The sequence below is a fragment of the Phyllobates terribilis genome, unplaced genomic scaffold, assembly GCF_046119375.1.
Source record: "Phyllobates terribilis strain yellow unplaced genomic scaffold, ASM4611937v1 Scaffold_3__8_contigs__length_932513732, whole genome shotgun sequence".
In the NCBI taxonomy this organism is placed as follows: Eukaryota; Metazoa; Chordata; class Amphibia; order Anura; family Dendrobatidae; genus Phyllobates; species Phyllobates terribilis.
In genome coordinates, this window is record NW_027362763.1 from 409263993 (window position 1) to 409288143 (window position 24151).

Here is a 24151-nt window from a genome sequence, read left to right on the forward strand (position 1 = left end):
TTGGCGTTCGGAAGTGCCGTCTGCACAGTCAACACTTGCTGCCGTGTTATTGGGGTTCAGTAACGTCAGCTGTTCCCCTGCTGTGCGGACGGCAATTTCTCCTGCTCTGTCCACATTCTCACTACTACAGATTTTAAAGTTGCTCCAATTACACCTCTGGCTCCTCTGTTTTCAGTATTATCCCTGAGCTCCAACACCGCCAGTTGGCGCTCGGAAGTGCCGTCTGCACAGTCAACACTTGCTGCTGTGTTATTGGGGTTCAGTAACGTCAGCTGTTCCCCTGCTGTGCGGACGGCAATTTCTCCTGCTCTGTCCACATTCTCACTACTACAGATTTTAAAGTTGCTCCAATTACACCTCTGGCTCCTCTGTTTTCAGTATTATCCCTGAGCTCCAACACCGCCAGTTGGCGCTGGGCAGTGCCGTCTGCACAGTCAACACTTGCTGCCGTGTTATTGGGGTTCAGTAACGTCAGCTGTTCCCCTGCTGTGCGGACGGCAATTTCTCCTGCTCTGTCCACATTCTCACTACTACAGATTTTAAAGTTGCTCCAATTACACCTCTGGCTCCTCTTTTTTCAGTATTATCCCTGAGCTCCAACACCGCCAGTTGGCACTCGGAAGTGCCGTCTGCACAGTCAACACTTGCTGCTGTGTTATTGGGGTTCAATAACGTCAGCTGTTCCCCTGCTGTGCGGACGGCAATTTCTCCTGCTCTGTCCACATTCTCACTACTACAGATTTTAAAGTTGCTCCAATTTCACCTCTGGCTCCTCTGTTTTCAGTATTATCCCTGAGCTCCAACACCGCCAGTTGGGGCTCGGAAGTGCCGTCTGCACAGTCAACACTTGCTGCCGTGTTATTGGGGTTCAGTAACGTCAGCTGTTCCCCTGCTGTGCGGACGGCAATTTCTCCTGCTCTGTCCACATTCTCACTACTACAGATTTTAAAGTTGCTCCAATTACACCTCTGGCTCCTCTGTTTTCAGTATTATCCCTGAGCTCCAACACCGCCAGTTGGCGCTCGGAAGTGCCGTCTGCACAGTCAACACTTGCTGCCGTGTTATTGGGGTTCAGTAACGTCAGCTGTTCCCCTGCTGTGCGGACGGCAATTTCTCCTGCTCTGTCCACATTCTCACTACTACAGATTTTAAAGTTGCTCCAATTACACCTCTGGCTCCTCTGTTTTCAGTATTATCCCTGAGCTCCAACACCGCCAGTTGGCGCTCGGAAGTGCCGTCTGCACAGTCAACACTTGCTGCCGTGTTATTGGGGTTCAGTAACGTTAGCTGTTCCCCTGCTGTGCGGACGGCAATTTCTCCTGCTCTGTCCACATTCTCACTACTACAGATTTTAAAGTTGCTCCAATTACACCTCTGGCTCCTCTGTTTTCAGTTTTATCCCTGAGCTCCAACACCGCCAGTTGGCGCTCGGAAGTGCCGTCTGCACAGTCAACACTTGCTGCTGTGTTATTGGGGTTCAGTAACGTCAGCTGATCCCCAGCTGTGTGTCCGGCAAATTCTCCTGCTTTGTCCACATCCACTGTACTACGGATTTAAAACCTCCTCCAAATACACCTCTGGCTCCTCTGTTTTTAGTATTTACCCTGGGCTCCAATACCGCTAGTTGCTGCTCAGAAGTGCCGTCTGCACAGTCAATGCTTGCTCCAGTGTTATTGGGGTTCAGTAACGTCAGCTGATCCCCAGCTGTGTGTCCGGCAAATTCTCCTGCTTTGTCCACATCCACTGTACTATGGATTTAAAACCTCCTCCAAATACACCTCTGGCTCCTCTGTTTTTAGTATTTACCCTGGGCTCCAATACCGCTAGTTGCTGCTCAGAAGTGCCGTCTGCACAGTCAACGCTTTTTCCAGTGTTATTGGGGTTCAGTAACGTCAGCTGATCCCCAGCTGTGTGTCCGGCAAATTCTCCTGCTTTGTCCACATCCACTGTACTACGGATTTAAAACCTCCTCCAAATACACCTCTGGCTCCTCTGTTTTTAGTATTTACCCTGGGCTCCAATACCGCTAGTTGCTGCTCAGAAGTGTCGTCTGCACAGTCAACGCTTGCTCCAGTGTTATTGGGGTTCAGTAACATCAGCTGATCCCCAGCTGTGTGTCCGGCAAATTCTCCTGCTTTGTCCACATCCACTGTACTACGGATTTAAAACTTGCTCCAATTACACCTCTGGCTCCACTCTGTTTTTAGTATTCACCCTGGGTTCCAGCACCGCCAGCTGGTTCTCAGTAGTTCCATTTGCTCTTGTACCTTCTACTACCCATCCGGGTTCCAGTACCGTCAGCTCGTTCTCGGCAGTGACTTTGGCACGGGTACTCCCTCCTGCCCAGCCTGGTTCCAGCATGCCAGCTGTTTCCGGGTAGTGTCAACGTCACTTTGCCTCCAATGCGTTGTCCTGTCGTGTTGCGGTCGGGTTTGCCGACTCTATGGTGCCTGCAGTTTAGGTGACTCCTATGTGGGCTGCGGGATCTGGCAATGAAGGCTGGTTCCCTAGTGCCAATAGGACAAGCACCCCCTGTAGGACTGTGGGTTTTGGTAACTGCGGCCGGCTCGCGGCCTTGAACTTTTTTTTACATGGGTACCTTCTGCTACCCATCCGGGTTCCAGTACCGTCAGCTGGTTCTCGGCAGTGCCTTTGGATTAGGTGCCTCCTTCTCGGTATCCAAGTTCCACCAACGTCTGCTGGTCCTTGGTAGTGCTTTCTGGCACAGGTACCTCCTGCTTAGTAACCGAGTTCCAGTACCGTCAGCTCGTCTTCGGCAGTTCCATTGGCTCTTGTACCTTCTGCTACCCATCCGGGTTCCAGTACCGTCAACTGGTCCTCGGTAGTTCCTCAGCTTTCTTGTACCTTCTGCTATATTTCCAAGTTCAAGCTTTTTGAAATGGTTCTTGGTAATCACTCTAGATCTCCCTGACGAGGACCCTGAAGACGAGGACCCTGAAGACCAACCCTAAGAAGACGAGGACCCCAAAGACGACGACCCTGAAGACGAGGACCCTGAAGACCACCCCGAAGAAGACGAGGACCCTGAAGACCACCCCGAAGAAGACGAGGCCCCTAAGACCACCCCGAAGAAGGCAAGGACCCCGAAGACGAGGACCCAGAAGACCAACCCGAAGAAGACGAGGACCCCGAAGACGAGGACCCCCGAAGATGACGACCCTGAAGACCACCCCGAAGAAGACCAAGAAGATGACCCTGAAGAAGTTGACCAAGAGGACAAAGAAGAGAAGACAAGCACCAAGATACAGAAGAACAAGAGACAGAAAACCAAGAAGCAGAAATACAAGAAGCTGCAGAACAAAAAGCGGAAGAACATTAAGCATAAGACTAAAAATCAGAGCAAAAGATAATATCTAAATTATAATCAGAAGATGACTAAGCAGTGTATGGGGGTGAGTCCGTTCCTCCTCGTGGTGCCCCTGGAAAAGACCTGCTGCTGCAGGCCAAACTGAACGCGGACAAATCCTGTTGTAAATCTTTTGTGACGGGCAGAACGAAAGGTGTAATGTCCAACCTTTTATAGATAACAACTACAGGAATGCCTGCCACAAATAAGAATATGATGAAGAAGAAGAAGATGAAGAAGATGAAGAAGTAGAATATGAAGAATGTAAAAAAAAAGAATAATACGAAGATGGTGAAGATGAAGAAGATGAAGAAGGTGAAGAAGAAGTGGATGAAAAAGATGCTGAGGATGATGAAGGAGAAAGTGTGGGAGAAGTAAAAAAGAAGGTGAAGAGCATGGAAGTAGTGAAACATAAATATCTGACAAAATATAAAAATACTTAACATAGTCAATATTTCCGTAAGTCAGAACGTCTTAAAAAAATATATTAATTCCTGCTATTCCATTTGATTGGGCTAAACCTCTATGCCTTTATTGTCTCCCCCACCTCCCCTAAGACATTCTACATTATTCTTAGTTGTTTTCCTTCATGTAGAATTAACCTACAAGGAAAGAAAGGGTTTATTTTCATTCCGATATTTCTGTCCCATTGACTTGCATTGGTTTCCGGTATCGGAATCGGCGATATCCGATACTTTTTCGGTATCGGTCCGATCCAATCCGATCCGATATTTCCCGATATCGGAAGGTATCGCTCAACACTAATCATTACATATCGAAAGCAAAATATATTAAGCAGAATGTTTGCGCTAAATAATGACAATTTAACAAGTACATTTTATACTTTCCTGTAAAATAAATTTAGTGTGCCCTTTAAAAGTCCTTATCATTAGCAAACAATTAATCATTTTTATTCCAGTTGCTCAATTTTAAAGATCACTGTTTTGTTTGTCTACCTGTATATTGACAATTTAAAGGATAATTATATGCATCAGTTGCAAGCCTTCAAACCGAAGGAACGCACTATGGCACTATTTAGGCACTCTTTAGATCAGCTCACTTGAACCATCTGGCCATAACACTGTACAATTACAACATGATTGGTTTTATATTAATTGAGCTTGCAGTAAACTAATGAAATAAAATCAGAGGGATTTAGTTTTAATATGATAAATTAATTAAATTCAGATAATGGTAGCTGAAAGCAGAATGGTATATTCACACTAAATAGAAGAGTAAAGTGCTAGTTTATAGTGGTACGGTGGTTAATATGCTGGTATTTAATCTATCACTATATACAGTTGAAACCAGAAGTTTACATACACTATATAAAAAGACACATATGCATGTTTTTCTCAATATCTGACAGGAAATCAGAATAAACTTTCCCATTTTACGTCAATTAGGATTACCATAATTTTTAAAATTTGCCAAATGCCAGAATAATAAGAGAGAGAATGATTTAAGGCATTTTTATTACTTACTGCATAGTGAAAAGTTTACTATGCCTTTAAACAATTCTGGACTGCCCATGTGATGATGTCATGTGTTTGGAAGCTTCTGATAGTTTTTTTTGGAAACATCTGAGTTAATTAGAGACACACCTGTGGATGTACTTTAATGCATACCTGAAACACACTGCTTCTTTTTGTAGCATCATGGAAAAGTCTAAGGCTGTGTGCCCACTATTCATTTTTTAAGCATTTCTGTAGCGGCAATTCCGCCGCAGAAATGCTTAAAAAATGCTTGGTAGAAGGTCTGCAATGTTCCCCAATAAAAATCCGCAGCACTACCAATTATTTTGTGTAATCGCTGCGTTTTCGCCGCCATTGACTTGCATTGAATCGCTTAATATCCGCATGACTACATGTGCTCATGCGGATATTAAACGATTCATTGTGCGGATGGTACCCTGGTCTGGAGAAGAGGAGACTCTCATCCAGAGCCGGGTACCATTGTACCTGTAAAAAAAAGAATTTAAAATAAAAAAATACATTATACTCACCTTCTGATGGCCCCCGGTCTCCATAGCGATGCGTCCTGGCTCCACGGCAGCTCGCGATGGTCTAAAAGGACCTGCCATGACGTCATGTGAAGGGTCGCGTGATCTGTCACATGACTAAATGACGTCATGGAAGGTCCTTTTGCACAACTGTGAGACACCGGAGAGACCGGACGCATCGGATAAGGAGACGGGGCCATCGGAAGGTGAGTATAATGTTTTTTTTATTTTTTACCATTTTTATTCTTTTTTTTAACTAACTTGGTCACACTATATAAAATCCATGCCAGTTGCATGGATTTATATAGTGTGACCAAGTTGTCAAGCACTTTCCAAGTGATGCTAAAAGCGCTTGACAACCCCCATGCAAAATCGCATGATCAAAACGCTTCACAAACGCTTGTCCCTGGCTGAAAAAATGCATGTAAAATCCGCATGCATTTTTTCTGCCAGGGAGATACGCTCAGGAAAAATCCGGAGCATTTCTGCATCATGGGCACATAGCCTAAAGAAATCAGCCAAGATATCAGGAAGAGAATTGTGGACTTGCACAAGACTGGCTCATCATTGGGTACAATTTCAAGATAGCTGAAAGTGCCTTGTTCCTCTGTACAAACAATTATACGCAAGTACAAACAAGATGGGACTGTCAAGCCATAATACCACTCAGGAAGGAGACTGATTCGGTGTCCTGGAGATGAACGTGCTTTTGTCCGACATGTGCATATCAGCCCAAGGACAAAAGCAAAAGACCTTGTGAAAATGATGGCAGAAGCTGGTAAGAATGTGTCAATATCCACAGTGAAACAAATACTGTATCATCATGGGCTGAAAGGCCACTCTGCCAGAAAGAAGCCATTACTCTAAAAGAAACATAAAAAAGCCATATTAATGTTTGCAAATGCACACAGGAACACAGACCTTAATTTTTGGAGACATGTCCTATGGTCTGATGAAACTAAAATTGAACTTTTTTGGCATAATGACTATCGTTATGTTTGAAGGAAAAAGGGAGAAGCTTGGAAGCCTAAAAACACCATCCCAACTGTGAATCACGGGTGTGGCAGCATCATGTTGTGGGGTTGTTTTGCTGCAGGAGGGACTGGTGCACTTCACAAAATAGATGGCATCATGAGAAAACAAGATTATGGGGCAATACTGAAGCAACATGTCAAAACATCAGCCAGGAAGTTAAATCTTGGGCGGAAATGACCTGAAGCATACTGCCAAAATGGTAACAAAGTGGCTTAAGGATAACAAAATCAATGTTTTGGAGTGGCCATCACAAAGCCCGGATCTCAATCCTATTGAAAATTTATGGGCAAAGCTGAAAAGGCAGGTGCGAGCAAGGCGACCTGCAAACCTGGATACCTGACACCAGTTTTGTCAGGACTGGGCCCAAATTCTGACTAACTATTGTGGGAAGCTTGTGGAAGGATATCCCAAACGTTTGACCCAAGTCATTCAGTTTAAGGGCAATGGTACCAAATGCTAATGAAGTGTATGTAAACTTTTACTTTTTAGTAAGTAATAAAAATGCCTTAAAGCATTCTCTCTATCTCTCATTATTCTGCCATTTGACAAATATAAAAAATTATGGTAATCCTAATTGACCTAAAACGGGAAAGATTTATTCTGATTTCTTGTCAGATATTGAGAAAAACATGCATATGTTTATTTTTATATAGTGTATGTAAACTGCTTGTTTCAACTGTATGTAATAATTATTTCATTTATGAACCTTTGCTAGCTTAAGTAAAACAAGTATTAGTAGATAGGAGAGATGATTGATTGGATGGAAATCGAATTCAAGTCAAATTTTATTAAATTTTATATAATCTGTGAACTGGGGTCCACTTAACTTCAAGCCCCTTTTGAACAACTGATAAGAAAACTTAGCCCAACAGTGCACACTGATGTTAATAGCTGGCAGTAACTTAATCACATACGTGGATGATTAAATACAGTTTGGGATATTACTAGTGTTGAGCGAACATGCTCGACACTGCTCGGTACTCGCCCGAGCATCACGCTACTCTTGATGTTCGGCGAGCACCGAGCATTTCCGGGTTACTCGGGCGGGAGCTAGGGTCTCCGCCCTGCATGTTTGGCGCTCTTTACAGAGCCAATGAACATGCAGGGATTGCCAGCCAGTCACTGTAATGCTGCAGCCATGTTGGTTGTGGGCATTACAGTGATTGGCTGGCCGCACAGCGTCACCTCGAGTATTTAAAACCGGGCGCCGCCATCTTGGACACAGTCGCTCCAGATTAGACAGTGTAGGGACAGCGCTGCTGATTTAGGGAGAGATATAAACTGCAAAATAGTTAGTGTAGGGTCTGTAAAGGCTGCCAGAACAAACAAACAGTCCTTTTCAGGACTAATATCCATCCCAGATACCAGGCAGGCAGGCTGTATAGAAGACACAGTGGTTATACCAGTCCTGTGTGCTCCTGTTGCTGAAATTGCTGGACTTAGCACCAGGTGTCGGGGGCCAGGAAAAATCCTTTTTTTTTCATCTAAATCCTCCTTTTTTTTTCCTCCTTCACACTGTACAAATACCCGTCTTATTAACCTTTTGGTGTGTCCCCCCCCCCAAAAAAAAAGCATGTCTCTGATTTTTCAGACACAAATATAATTGTTGAAAATAGTCTGGTGTAGGCTAGAGAAACAGAAGTGTTGTTTTGCACTTCCACGGTTCAAACCTCTGTATTATCCATTTTGGGCCATTTGTATCTTAAAAAAAAACAGTTTGAGTGTGTCGCTCACTGTTCAGTCGCAAATCTATATATTTAAAAAAGTCTGGTATACCACAGTAAACAATAACTGTGGTTTTGCCATCCCACGGTAAAAAATCTCTATTATTCAGGTTTTGGTATATTTTCCGTAAAGAAAAACAGTAGTGTCTCCTGACTGTTGTGACACAAAAATATATCTGTTGAAAATAGTCTTGTGTAGGCCCGACATCCCAGTGTGGTTTCGCAGTTCCACGGGTCAAATCGCTGTACTATCCAGTTTTGGGCCTTTGGTATCTAAGAAAAAAGCAGTTTGAGTGTGTCGCTCACTGTTCAGCCGCAAATATCTCTATTTAAAAAAGTGTGGTATACCCCAGTAAACAATAACTGTGGTTTTTCTCTTCCACGGTTCTAATTTACTCTTTATTACCCTTTTTCCATTGATAGTGCAAGTGTAAGCTATTTTACTTAATTTACAATGGGCAAGGCGTGTGGCAAGGGACGTGGAAGTGGACATTCTGGTGATGGTTCGTGCAGAAGACGGGGCCGTGGCCAAAGTGAAAATGTGCCACAACCAACAGCCACATCTTCTCGCTCCCACTTCTTGACCGAATTACTAGGGAAGCACAGAACAACACCAGTATTGAGAACTGATCAGTGTGAACAGGTTATTAATTGGATAGCAGATAATACTTCCAGTTACCTGGGCACCACCACCTCTGGTCTGTCTTCCACACGGTCAACTCTTAGTAGCTGTGAGTCTCGACCGCATACTCCTCCTCACCCTGATGCTCCTTCCTCCCACCATGCCGAGTGTCGTCAGACAGCAAGTGATCCCACACTTGGACACTCTGAAGAGCTGTTCACTGGTCCATTTCCATATTTGGGCCCCTCGCCTGATACACTTGAAGAGGTGGAAGAGGAGATCCCATGTTGTGATGCCCAAATATTTGAACAGCCACGGCCACAGGAAGTCGACGTTGGCAATCTGTCACAAGAGGTGGACGATGAGGAGACACAATTGCCAGGAAGTGAGGAGGAGGATCGTTGTGCGCAAGTGGAAGAGGAGGAGGTGGTGGATGATCTAGTAACTGACCCAACGTGGCAGGAGGACATGCAGAGTGAGGCCAGCAGCACACAAGGGGAGGGAGGCAGAGTACCCCAACAGGCAGGAAGAAGCAGTGTGGTGGCCGCAGACAGAAGGCAGGCAACCATTCCCCGTAACACCAACACGAGGGATGTTGCCAGTACAAGCGGTAGGTCTTCCAGAGTCTGGAATTTTTTTAAAGACTCTGCTGATAACCCCAAAAAGGCCATATGTTCCACCTGCCATGCCAGCATCAGCAGGGGTGACAAAACTACCAGCCTGACCACCACCAGCATGATCAGGCACATGGCAGCAAAGCACCCGACTTTGTGGGGCGAAACCCAGGGTCCACGACCAGTGTCAGTGGGTGTCACCACTGCTTCTTCCACTGTTGTGCGTGCAATAGAACCCCCTGTTGTGTGTGCAAGGAAATCCCCTGTCCATACTGCATGTAAAGATGCCCCCTCCTCTCAATCTTCACTTGTTATGGCAGTTTCTCAACAAACAGCATCAACGTCCACGTCCAAGTCCCACCGCAGCGTTCAATTGTTCATATCCCAGACCTCTGAATGAAAGCGGAAATTCGCAGCTAACGTCCCACAGGCCACAGTCCTAAATTGGCACATTTCACGACTGCTTGCGTTGGAAATGCTGCCTTTTAGGCTGGTGGAGACGGAATCCTTCCGCAATCTTATGGCGGTGGCCATCCCTCGGTACTCAGTCCCCAGCCGACACTATTTTGCCCGGTGTGCCATCCCCGCACTACACAAGCACGTGACCCAAAGCATCTGCCGTGCCCTCAACAACGCTGTTACTGGGAGAGTCCACCTGACAACGGACACGTGGACAAGTGCTTGTGGCCAGGGACGGTACATCTCTCTGACGGCACACTGGGTAAACATAGTGGAAGCCGGGACCCAGTCGGACCTTGGGACGGAACACATCCTCCCCACACCGAGGATTGCGGGCCCTATGTCAGTCAGAGTTGCCCCCACAGTGTACAGCTCCTGCACATCCTCCTCCTCCTCCTCATGTTCAGCCTCCATCTCAGATATCACCACATCAGTTACAAGCTGGAAGCATTGCAGTACTGCCTCCGCCAAGCGGCAACAGGCTGTGCTGAAACTCATAAGCTTAGGTGATAAACCTCACACTGCTTGTGAGTTGTGGACAGCTGTGAAAGAGCAGGCAGATCTGTGGCTGAGACCGCTGAACCTACATCCCGGCATGGTCGTGTGTGACAATGGCCGTAACCTGGTGGTGGCTCTGAGGCGAGGTGAGATCACACACGTACCATGCCTGGCTCATGTGCTTAACCTCGTGGTTCAGCGGTTTCTTAAATCGTACCCCGAGTTGCCAGATCTGCTCGTGAAAGTACGCCGCCTGTCAGCTCATTTTCGCAAGTCGGCTACAGCTTCCGCCGCCCTTGCTGTGTTGCAGCAGCGTTTGCAGCTTCCGGCACACCGACTGGTGTGTGATGTCCCCACACGTTGGAACTCTACCCTCCACATGTTGCAAAGGATTTGTGAGCAGAAGAGAGCAGTTGTGGAGTACCAGCTGCAACAAGGCCGTCGATATTCAGGTCAGACTCCACACATAAGACCTCAGGAGTGGACCTGGATGTCTGACATATGTACCATCCTGACAAACTTTGAGGAGGCCACCAAGATGGTGAGTGGCGATGACGCCATCATTAGTGTCAACATCCCACTTGTCTGTCTTTTGCAACGCTCTCTGCAGAGAATTAAAGAGGAGGCATTGCAGCCAGAGTATGATGAGATGGATCAAGAAGCCATAGCGGGCGATTACAGACAGCCCAGCCTCATCTCATCCCAACGTGCATTGGGGGACAATGAGGGAGAGGAGGAGGAGGAGGAGGAGGAAGAACAGGAGCTGCTATCATGCGTTGTAGACGGTAGTACCTGTACAAGTGTCATACCGTCGGTTCAGCGTGGGTGGCCTGAGGACAGGGGGGAGGAGGAAGAGGAGGAGGAGGAGAGCATGGTCAGTCGTCATCTTGGTGAGGACACGGAAATCTTGCCCGTTACCAGTCTGGCACGCATGGCTGACTTTATGTTACGCTGCCTTAACCGTGACCCTCGCGTTGTCAAAATGTTGGGTGACAGTCATTACTGGTTGGTGACACTTGTAGACCCCCGCTACAAGGAGAACTTTCACTCTCTTATTCCTGAGGTGGAGAGGTCTAAAAAAATGGGGCAATACCAGAAGGCCCTTGCTGCAGAACTCTTAAAAAAATTCCCATCTGAACACGCTAGCGGCAGAGGTCACAGTTCGTTGCCCAACCAAGGTGTACAGACGAGAGAAATGCAACTCCAATCCAGCAGAGGCAGGGGAACACTGTCAACGTTCTGGGACAGTTTTCTGACACCCTCCCAGCTTACAGGCCCTGAGGCGCGGGGTACTCTCACAAGGAGTGGAAAGTTTCAAAAGATGGTGAGGGAGTACCTTGCCGATCGTACCAGCGTCCTCCGTGATTCCTCTGTGCCTTTTAATTATTGGGTATCCAAGCTGGACACTTGGAATGAACTCGCTCTGTACGCCTTGGAGTTCCTGGCCTGCCCTGCCGCTAGCGTGTTATCGGAGCGTGTTTTTAGTGCCGCTGGGGGAATTATAACTGATAAGCGCACTCGCCTGTCAACTGACAATGCTGACAAGCTGACCCTTATCAAAATGAACAAGGGCTGGATTGGGCCAGACTTCTCATCACCACCAAATGACAGCAGAGTAACATAAAGTCAAATCCACTGTGTTATTTCTGGAGGTGTATTCACATGCACCGCTTCACACCCACACATGGGTATACGCTTCCTCGTTTCGGCTGTTTTATCTTCTTCTCCTTATCCTCAGCCTCCACCACCACTATACCACCAGGGTGCCAGCATTGCAAGTTCCTCCGTCCTTATTTTTGGCAGCTTTTGCTTGCAAGGCATAAGCAAATACTATGGGACACCCACTCCCCAATAATGGGACTTATGTTTGTAATATGCTGTACTGCATGGCTCTTGTAAGGGGCATTGCAAGTTGCTCCGTCCTAATTTTTGGCAGCTTTTGCTTGCAGGGCATAAGCAAATACTATGGGAGACCCACTCCCCAATAATGGGACTTATGTTTGTAATATGCTGTACTGCATGGCTCTTGTAAGGGGCATTGCAAGTTGCTCCGTCCTAATTTTTGGCAGCTTTTGCTTGCAAGGCATAAGCAAATACTATGGGAGACCCACTCCCCAATAATGGGACTTATGTTTGTAATATGCTGTACTGCATGGCTCTTGTAAGGGGCATTGCAAGTTGCTCCATCCTAATTTTTGGCAGCTTTTGCTTGCAAGGCATAAGCAAATGCTATGGGAGACCCACTCCCCAATAATGGGACTTATGTTTGTAATATGCTGTACTGCATGGCTCTTGTAAGGGGCATTGCAAGTTGCTCCATCCTAATTTTTGGCAGCTTTTGCTTGGAAAGCATAAGCAAATACTATGGGAGACCCACTCCCCAATAATGGGACTTATGTTTGTAATATGCTGTACTGCATGGCTCTTGTAAGGGGCATTGCAAGTTGCTCCGTCCTAATTTTTGGCAGCTTTTGCTTGCAGGGCATAAGCAAATACTATGGGAGACCCACTCCCCAATAATGGGACTTATGTTTGTAATATGCTGTACTGCATGGCTCTTGTAAGGGGCATTGCAAGTTGCTCCGTCCTAATTTTTGGCAGCTTTTGCTTGCAAGGCATAAGCAAATACTATGGGAGACCCACTCCCCAATAATGGGACTTATGTTTGTAATATGCTGTACTGCATGGCTCTTGTAAGGGGCATTGCAAGTTGCTCCATCCTAATTTTTGGCAGCTTTTGCTTGCAAGGCATAAGCAAATGCTATGGGAGACCCACTCCCCAATAATGGGACTTATGTTTGTAATATGCTATACTTCATGGCTCTTGTAAGGGGCATTGCAAGTTGCTCCGTCCTAATTTTTGGCAGCTTTTGCTTGCAAGGCATAAGCAAATACTATGGGAGACCCACTCCCCAATAATGGGACTTATGTTTGTAATATGCTGTACTGCATGTGACGCGCCCCCTGGGCCGTGTGTACACGTGTGTGGGATACCCGGTGCCGGGTCTCTGGGGTCTGCAGTCTCCGTGGCGGTGACCCGGTCCCGTGGCTCAGGCTGGTCAAACCAGTGGCAGTCTTTCTTAGGTTTTGAGGTTAATTTTCCGACTGCGCCACCCGTGGATTGCGGTCAGGGAGTACCACCGCTGCGAGGCAGACCGCTGAGGCTGGTGTTGTGTGCACAGCAGAGAATGGGATAACTCCCCACGGGAGGAATATAGCCTCAGGGCAGTGAGTGTGGATGATAGGGGTGATGGTGCACGAGCGCAGCAGGAACGACTCAGAGTCTTTGCAGTGCAGTTCAGGGTCTTTACTGATGATTATAAGGTAGACCCTCCCGGGATTACTGGCTAGCATAAGAGGCCTGGTCAGTCTGTGAGCAAGCAGGAGTTCCCCTGGCCAGATGGAGTTGTAGGCCTCCCCGTCTGTCTGCACTCTTCCTGGCTACCTTGCTGTAAGCACGTAGAAGTAGCCCACGTCCCTGAGTGTACCATGTAGTGCTCACCCGTATGACTGGTGACTTGGGGCCTTCTGTTAGCCTCCGCTCCACGACGGTGGTGCTGGTCCCTTGCTTGTGACTGAGCCTCCGGGCTTCTATGGCCAGAGGACCTGAAATCCCCTGCCGGCTGGTTTCTGCTGCTGGATATATAAGTCCTCACAGCCTCGGACTCCTGTGTCCGGTTCCTATTGTCTTCTGCCAGGGCGAGCTCTGCTCAGCTTTCAGCCCCTGGTCTTTAGCTCCTAGCTCCTACAGAGCTCCTTGCTGTTACTTTCCCTTGCTCTCACTCTGACTCTGACTGTTCTCTGACTCACTCAACCCCACCCCAGATCCAGTTTATAAGGGCAGAATTCTCCCCTCCCAGGACTGGGGCAGGAGGATGTTGCATGTTTAAGGGATCCTGACCAGGAAACCTCCTACTTGCTTTCCGACGTAATATCTCTATTACTGTGGTGACCAGACCCCTGGGGTGCAACACATGGCTCTTGTAAGGGGCATTGCAGTTCCTCATAATTTTTGGAAAGCCTTCCATTCACTGCTTAGGCCAACAGTGCACAGGAGACCCAGTTGCTATAAATGGAAAAAAACGTTTAGTTAACGCCCTCTGACCTCCATGTCATTTCCAAGGGGCATTGGAGTGCCTCGAAATTTTTGGTAGGCATTGCACTCACTGTATGCCCTATAACTGTGTAGCCGAACCGCTCCTTTTGTTACAGAAACATATCCTACAAGACATATCTGGTTGACTGGCCTGATATTGATGTGAATGGTCCCTGTTCCTCCTGCTCTTTCTCCTTTGCCACTACCTCATCCATCATTTGTCACCTGAAGCTTTGTTTTAACGGGAGTCATAGAACTTGGATAGTAGCAGGAAAACATCCAGCAATCCTCGGAGGAGGTAGGATATGCGCCAAAACGCTGACCACCTCAGGCCTAGCCGCTACTACATACATGCGCTTGCATTACAACAAAACAAAGCAGATGCTAACTTCTATCATCCTCATCATGCTCCTCACCTTGGCACTCTCAACTCCCCTGATGGAGAAGCCAGGGCCCACCGGAGGAGTCTGATAGTCCGGTGGGCTCGGCCAATGCTGCCCTAAGGCAGGCTAGGCTAAGAAAAGTGTAAGAAAGGTTACCGGGACAAATAGGGGTGGCTGGGGACCGAGTATGGACACCCGGCCACCCCCTGGAGGCTGAGGTGCAAGCGGGGACACCCGGCCACCAGGCGGCTGGGGACTGAGTATGGATACCAGGCCGCCGACACAGCCATGGCGTGGTGGCCAGATTCCGCCTCCACATGCCTAAAAGGCCCTATTTAAAGTGCAAGCAAGCAACCAGTATGGTATTGTTGCCTGGGGGTGGGTGGGTGGCAGGCTGCATACTTGTGCTTGCATTGCAAGGAATGGGAGAGGTACAATTGAACACTGCCCTGGGACAAGGACTTGAATGGGGATAGTTGCAAGTCTGCAATGACAGGTGCAAGGTGGGAGGCATCTTCGCAAGTACCATGAACAGGGGTTTGGCATGCACACACTACAGCGGAATAGGCTCTCCTTCCCACTAAATGCACTGGGGAGGGCACAGGTAATGTTTTGGTATACGCGCTTAATCTTATGTATAAGGCACACCAGGACAAATAGGGGCGGCTGGGGACTGAGTATGGATACCTCACTGCCGAAGCAGCCATGAGGTAGTGGCTAGCTTCGGCCTCCTCCAAACTAAAAGGCCCCATTTCAAGTGCAAGCTAGCAGTATGGAATTGCAGTCTGGGGGTGGGTGGGTGGCAGGCTGCACACTTACACTTGCATTAAAAGAAAACATAGCAGATGCTAACTTCTGTCATCATCATCATGCTCCTCACCTTGGCACTCTCAACTTCACCGATGGAGAAGTCAGGGCCCACCGGAGGAGTCTAGTTCTCTGGTGGGCTGGTCCAATGCTGCCTAAAGCAGGCCGGGCTAGGAAAAGTGTGTGGGGGGATGTTCCAAGGAGAAATAGGGGTGGCTGGGGACCGTTTATGGACACCCGACTGCCCCCAGGCGGCTGGGGACCGTGTGTGGACACCCGGCCGCGGGGCGGCTGGGGACCGAGTATAGACACCCGGCCGCCGGGCGGCTGGGGACTGAGTATGGATTCCAGGTCCGCCAACACAGCCATGACGTGGTGGCCAGATTCCGCCTCCACATGCCTAAAAGGCCCAATTTCAAGTTCAAGCAAGCAGTATGGTATTGCAGCCTGTGGGTGGGTGGGTGGGTGGCAGGCTGCATACTTGCGCTTGTATTGCAAGGAATAGGGGAGGTACAATTGAACACTGCCCTGGGACTAGAACTTGCATGGGGATAGTTGCAAGTCTGCATCTTCTGATGCGGTAAGGATCACTTATGATGGACACACTTTTAGACAGTGACCTGGGAGTCAGAGATGCTTCCAGGGGTCTTCCCCATGCTGTTCCCATGTCTTTTCAGCACTTTATGCATGTGTCACACAGCACATGGCCAGATAAGGTTGTAAAATGTTAAAATGACATTTCCCGGTGAATGCATTTGTCATAGTTGAAAGCAATACAAAAGTGCAAAAACGCGTAAAAAATGCTACTTGTGAACATAGCCGAAGGTGTGGAGGAGTATTTTTGTTTTTGGTCATTTATTTTAGCTTATACACAAGTCTCTACCCTGGAAAGGATGTTCCTTAACATATTTCACAGGAAAAAAGTTTCACTTTCGTTTTTGAACGTTTTATTGTGAGCCTGTAAAAGTGGCTTAATACCTCTGACCACGTTGTTGACAGCAGTGACCTGGGGGTCAGAAATGCTTCCTGGGGCGACCCCAATGCTGTCCCTATGTCATTTGAGCACTGTCACTATCGTTTTGGGCACTTGTTAGGCTTTTAAAAGACTGCCGGGGGTGCCACCGCAAAAATGCTCGAGTCTCCCATAGACTAACATTGGGCTCGTTGCTCGGGTCGAGCACCCGAGTATCACGGCGAGCTCGGCCCGAGCTTCGAGCACCCGAGCATTTTAGTGCTCGCTCAACACTAGATATTACCAATACTACATACTGCAAAAAAGTTCTCTTTGTTCTGATAGGAGCCTCAAGGAATAGTATACTGTGGTTGCGATCCAATAGGTCACATGTTATAAGGGTAGTCCAGACGTCCTTGCTGTAGTTGGAGAGGCGTGTTCCGGACGCTAGTTCGGCTGTCACGATGATAGACTGAACAAGGGATTTCCCGGTGTATGATGTGAAAAATAGGTGAACTTGCTTAACAGCAGCTTCTGGTGGCCGAAGTCTCAATTACTCCTACGCGTTATATTTTTAATTATTACTAATAAAGGTTAGATTTCAAATCATAATCGTAAGCAGTGGGTATAGTATTGATCCTGAAGCTGAGGTTTTATAACCAGCGATCATTACATGTAAATGGTTAACAAGGGGAATGTCCACATACGCGCAGGATAAGATATATAAGGGGGAATTCTCCAAGTGAACAGACTCCTTTACAAAGCGTGTGATGTCACATGCTGGGAATTCCATTGTTCTGTTTATCATCGATGTCAGACAGTGTGCTTGCTTGTCACAAGCGACTGTACTGAGTTTTGCATTTCTTGTTCAATCGGTTACTACTGGGTTACCATCCTTTTTCTTTTGTGAGGTCTACAGATGAGCCAATCAGGCAAAATTCAAATTTGCTGGTTCCCGCTTTTTTCCTGGGAAATTTGATTAATCCATGAATTTAATGTCCCTTATGCACTGTGGTCTCTCCAAACCCTATAATAAACGTAAGATGTAAAAAAAAAAAAAAAATTGTTATACTCACCTCACCGATGACCTCTGCAGCCCCTCCACAACTAACCGCCACCCGTATGATGACATCACAACAATAGCTATTTACCCCCTGCTTGCCTGCGCAGAACCCTCCTGGACGCCATGATAACCGGATATACAAGAGGAACAAAGATTACATTGTAGGCCGTGTGGGAAACGAAGATGCGACGAGTGGCGGTGGCGGTGAGTTGCAGAGGGTTAGTAGTGAAGTATAACTTTTTCTTTGTTTTTTTAACAGTTTACTGACACATTATGGTTCAGAAAAATAGTGGCCTGCTGAATCTGGGCGAAAGTCTGTTACAAAAAATCCCCATTTGAACAAATACAGATTTTTATAAGCTTCAAGTAGAATTCAGTTCCTCTCAAATTTATTTGCTCATCTATAGTGAGTTCACTTTGGCATTACCAAGGCTTTATTTGCACTCAATAGATTGAAAAGGGTTGGATACATTACTAGGGGACCTCAGAGTGTCACACACTCAGGGTAATTGGAGCACCTGCGATTCGCTGTAAATTTATTTTTTGGGAAAAATAGCAAATTTGAATATTTAAAAATTTTGATAATCTCTAGTGGATAGGCAATTCTTAATAGTTTACAGTAGTATATCAGTGGTCATATTTAAATAATGAATTTATTTATTTTGTCATTTAAATTATTTATAGCAATGACAATCTGAATTCGATCTCTAACACATAGATGCTCTCTGGCACCAATTATTTGATATTTGAAAGTAGCTTACCCTACTAAACATAATTATTTCTTTGGCATAGACATCAGTAAAACCTCTATCTTGTTCTTGTCCTTGGATTATTCCTTCAATTGTTACTTACATTCCATGGATCTGACTCCTGTTTTATAATTTGGAGCCATAATCCTTCTATCACTGCTACCCTAGCTGGACATCTGACAATTTGTCTTACAAACTACTTAAGTATCACAAATTTTTCTGGTTTAGTACCCTGCTTGCCTAAGCATTGCTATGAGCAACCTCTTGCTTCATTTAGTGCAAACTTTTGCCCTGGTCCTCAGTCACACGGTATTCAGTGAATCCACTTGCAGTCACTTTGTGTTACTTTTTTTCCCATATTATAACTCCACAAAACATATAGTACAGGGAGCCCAGAAAGTCTGTCTGCTACTGAGGACCCTTCAATAGCTCATTCCCGATATCCAATCAAACATGGGACATGTGGTCAAGGGGAGTCTTGACTGTTGTCAATAAATATTTATTGTTTGACTTTTTTTTCTCCAGTGGTTCGTTGATATTATGTTGAGTTTTGTGGGGTTTTTTAAGTGAATAATCTTAGATAAATTTCCCACTATAAAAGGTATGATTGTATTTCTATACATTCTTACTTTTCTAAAGTCAGATTTTTTTGCCCTCTCACAGATCTCTTATTTCTTTCTCTTCTTTATCTAATGCTGTTATATTATGTACAGTACATCTAGACTTAAAGACAACCAATGGTTAAACAAGATCACTTTGCATAACAAATATCTGCATTTTCTCATCCTTTGATTTGTTTAAGATATTGAAATGGTCCCAAATGTTTTTTTACACAAATTTGTGAAACTGTGAGTCTTGTGGGTATGTCTATTGAAAGGACTTAATTTTTAAAATATGTTTCTCAAGTTTACTCATATTAAATTTTCACAAAACTTTTACAATACCGAAATTATTACAGGATTCCTTAAGAGGTCTTTTGGATTCCATTCGCTGATGTATCATCACAGTTTGGGCACCATAAGGGGGCATTGGACATTGTATATATTTATGATTTATTTACTTATATTTAGATATTTTCTTTTCCAGTTTCAGATGCAGCAATTCAAAATGGATAGTCTATACCAGCTGGGAAAGTGTCATATGTTGCAGTGTTCATTAATAAATCTACTTTTTACAGAAATTAAGCATTGTGTGGATGAACTTCTCCAGCCAGAGGTTTGTCTGTCCTAATTTATTAGTTTGTAAAGCTATTAAGCTATTATTCAATTGAACATAGTGTAGACAATCTTGAATTGAACTGTTCTGCTTTTTTAGTATTTAAAGAGTACCTTTCTATACATTTTTCTTTTATATAATGATAGGCACTATCTATCAAGTGTAGTATATTGGCATGGGTCAAGGTCTTGAGACCCCCAATGATCACTAAAAAAGCCATTTTTCAATACACTGCTGAGAAGACAAACTTTCTATTGAGCCCTTACACAGCTCTGTGTGCACGGTTATGCAACAGCTCAGTGTTTGTTTACTGAGCAATCCTATGCAGAGCATCTTTTTCAGAGACTGGCATGGGTCTCAGGATTCGGACCCCCCAAAAACTGCTACACATATTAAGTAGAAACTATCATTGCTAAAATAAAATTAAAATATTAGTTACTCTTTGTTGCTGTGTAAAAGGAAGCAGGTTAATTGGAGCACTGTATAAGAAAAGTAAAAACCTTTGAATAATAACATAAATGGTGCAATTTTTATGACCACAATCACCCTGTGAACCTTCATTCAATGCAGTGATGTTTTGTCCATCATTAAGTTTGAAGAGGCAATTTTTATATTTAGATTTCCAGAGAAGCATTGCATGGCTTATAAGCCTCCTCACACTGGCATGCCAGACCTGCCATGTTACTCTCGACAAAAATAAACTTTACCCCTTAGACCTCTGTCAGAGTCCTCTCATACAGCAAAATCAGATCTAATGCTTTGCACTGAAAAGGGGCAACACAACGAAACACCATAACTGCAAATTGACATTCCGATTTGGATTTTATTCTAAGTCATGTGGCAAGACTCGTTAAAGGGTCGATACTGACTTTTAGGATTGCTTCTTTTAATAGGTGGCACTAGAGTTTACATAGTTACATAGGTTGAAAAAAGGCCTAGGCCCGTCAAGTTCAATCGTCCACCACCAATTGTACATTTTGTCACTAATTTAACTATGACCCACAATATTATGTGTATTGAGGAAATCATCCAGCCCTTTTTTAAGAGCTGTTATGGTATCTGCCATTACTACCTCTTGTGGTAGGGCATTGCACAGTTTGACTGCGCTAACTGTGAAGAACTCTTTCCTATTTAGCTGCCGGAATCGCCTTTCTTCCACCCATAATGGGTGCCCCCTGGTTCTTAGTATGGTCTTTGGAAGGAATAAGTCATGTGCCAGTATTTTGTACTGACCACACATATATTTATACATGTAAATGAGATCTCCTCTGAGGTTTTCTAAGCTAAACAAGCCCAACTTTTTCAACCTTTCATCCTATGAGAGGCCTTCCATCCCTTGTAATAATATAGTTGACCATCTTTGAACTGACTCTAACTAATGAATATCCTTTTTAAAATGTGGAGTCCAAAGCTGGAACCAATATTCTAGATGTGACTTCACAAGTGATTTATAAAGCGGTAACAATATGTTTGGATTTTATCTCTCTTTTTATACACCCTAAAATCTTGTTTGCTTTTGCAGTTGCTGCTTGACATTGAGTCTTCTGCTCATCTTACTTGTAACCGAAATACCCAAGTCTTTCTCCTGTTCTGTAGTCCCGAGTATACTCCCATTTATTGTATATGCAATAGGATTACTCCGTCCTAGGTGCATTACTCTACATTTATCTACATTAAATCTCATCTGCCAAATGTTTGCCCATTCAGTCTTTTTATCCAGATCGTTTTGCAATATTGTAATGTTAGCATCAGATTTTAATATCCTACATAGTTTGGTGTCATCAGCAAAGACTGATACTTTACTCTCAATCCCATCCCGAAGGTCATTAATAAAGAGGTTTAAAAGAATCAGGCCTAGCACAGATCCCTGCGGCACCCCACTGCTGACAATATCCCATTTAGAGAACGTAACATGATGACTTTGTTTCCTGTTATTTAGCCAATTCCTTACCCATCTGCATATAGTTTCCCCCATACTAAGGACCCTATTATTATATGCTCCCTTTTTAATTTGTTTCAGTATTTCATCCTCTACCTGGTCAGCTATATTAGGAGGCTTGTAGCAAACCCCAAGTAGTTGCATTCCATTATTGCCATCCCCATGTACATTTACCCATACTGACTCTACATTGTTGCAGCTCCCCCCAATGTCGTCATTGAGCATAGGTTTTAAGTTAAATTTAACAAAAATAGACACCACTCCACCTTTTTTGTCTTCCCTGTCCTTTCTAAATGTAGTGCAACTCTATGTTTGTCACCCAATCATGACTTTCATCCAGCCAGGTTTCCGTAATGCCCACCACATGTGACCGACATAAGAGTCTCTAGTTAATTCATTTTTTTGCAAGACTTTTTGCATTTACCAGCAGACATTTAATACTATAAGCACATTTGTTACTCCTACTTAGCTCCCGACTTTTCCTTGCATATCCCAGCCCCCCTAAATCCTCATTAACCCCTACTATTTCACTCTCTCTGTGTACTCTGTCTATCCCCTTATTAGCACAACTACCATCCCTCAGATCCTAATTTAAAAACTTCTCCATTCGTCTGACCATTTTTTCCCCAATCACAGCTGCACCCTCGCCATTAAGATGCAGCCCGTCCCTACCGTAGAGCCTGTAGCCGACAGTGAAGTCGGCCCAGTTCTCCATGAACCCAAACTACTTCCGTACTGCACCAATTTCTAAGCCACTTATTTATCTCCCTAAGCTTCCACTGTCTTTCTAGTGACGCTCGTGGCACTAGCTGTATTTCTGAAAACACTACCTTGGAGTTCCTGGCCTTCAGCTTCTCTCCTAGTTCCCTGTAATCATTTTTAACGACCTTCCACTTCCCTCCAACTTTATCATTGATACTGATGTGTACAATGACCGCTGGGTTTTCCGCAGCCCCACCCAGCAATCTGTCTATCCGATCCTCAATATGTCTAACCCTAGCACCTGGCAGTCAACACACTGTTCGGCATTCACGGTTTCGGCGGCAGATGACCCCATCTGTCTTCCTAATTATAGAGTCCCTTACCACTAACATCTGTCTGGCCTTTGCTGCACTCCTATTTTCCTCCTTCCTACAGCAGTCGTCTTCCTGGTTGCTATGAACAATGTCCTGCTGCAGTGAGCCCAGCCCTGGGCTAGCATTCCTAATATCAGCCAAACAGGAATATTTACTAGGTTGTGCCAGATCAGGACTAGGCTCCTTGGCACTTTTCCCCTATCCCTTTTTCTAACTGTCACCCAGCTACCTTTTTCTGGGTCCTGATATTCCCCACCTCCACCCACCTCCATATCACTGGCCCCTGCTAGCGCAAGGTCAGTGAACTCTAAACTCCTCTCCAGGTTTGCAATGTTCCTCTGTGTTGCTATCTGCACATTTAGATCCAGTACCTGGGCTTTCAAACATGTAAGTCTCTGACATCGAGCGCAGACATATTCACCCTCAAGGCATGCATACATTTCAGAAGATGCACACCTGGTAGCATTGCCCATTAAGCTCATATTAAATGGACTCAATGACAAGCTGAGATTTAAATCTGTGCATGTTCCGCCTCCGGCAGCTATTTCCCTGAAGCTCATCGCCAGGAAATCAGTACAGAGCTCCGGCCTCACCGACTACATTTTTTTGAAGCCCAGGGTCCGCAGCCTCACAGCGCTCTCTCCTAGCCTCGGGGACCGCAGCATCGCCCCACTCATGTCACCGCCGACTCCCTGCAGCAGCGACCCTGCCTCCTGTGACTCCGCTCCATCACCGCCGCCCACCCTTGTAAGCTACATTCGGACTATAAGACGCACCCCCATTTCTTCCGGGGGGAGGGGGTGGTGGAGGAAAGTGCATCTTATATTAAAAAAAAATGGTATATATCACAGAGAAAGGCAAATTAAAAAGCAAAGTGTAAGCTTAGCAGCCAACATAAACATCACCCAAAATGTTGAGCAACCCAAAAAGATTAAAAACTTAAATGTCTGACCACTAGGACTATATAAATAGGGTATGATCAGCAGTAATAATATTTCCAATGCATTAAAGTTGTCTGCCTAAAAGGCTATCCTACCCTAAAAAATTCCACTGTATAAGAAACAAAGTGCAAATAGGACAATAATACTGTGTCAGAGCATATGTGTATTTTAGGTCAAGGCAGAGGAGAGAAATATGAAAAATGCTAGATAAAATGCAATTGATACTATGTTCAGGGTAGCAGACAAGAAAAATATCTGTGGGAAAAGGGGTCTCTATACTTTTGCAGCTTTGTTTTTGCAATCAGAGCATTGATGGAATAAATAATATAAGTTTTAAAATAAATTTAAAATGTTTGGTTGGTGGTAAGAAGTCTTTTGCCCTGTATTGCACTGGGACATGTGAAATTATCAGTCCACTTTTACTTTTACATGTGCACACTGTAGCTTTTAACCTTCAGAATATAATTAACTTAAAAGTTTAAGAGGAATTAAAGTAACTAAGGACAGAATATTTCTTGACAAATTCATCCACTTGGATATATGCCCTAATTCATCAAAATCTGACACAGAACACTTTGATTAGGTTGTGCAAACTTGTTGTGACTTTTG

The 24151-nt window shown here is 45.1% G+C and overlaps 1 protein-coding gene across 1 annotated transcript in view; it reads left to right on the plus strand.

Annotated features, from left to right (window-relative positions):
* The window catches only part of MEI4 (meiotic double-stranded break formation protein 4), a 417189-nt gene that overhangs the window by 229187 nt on the left and 163851 nt on the right, over positions 1–24151 (plus strand). Inside the window, exon 3 of the mRNA XM_073675596.1 lies at positions 19458–19586. Within this exon, the coding sequence (XP_073531697.1) occupies positions 19458–19586 (129 nt within the window). The remainder of the gene's footprint in view (positions 1–19457; positions 19587–24151) is intronic.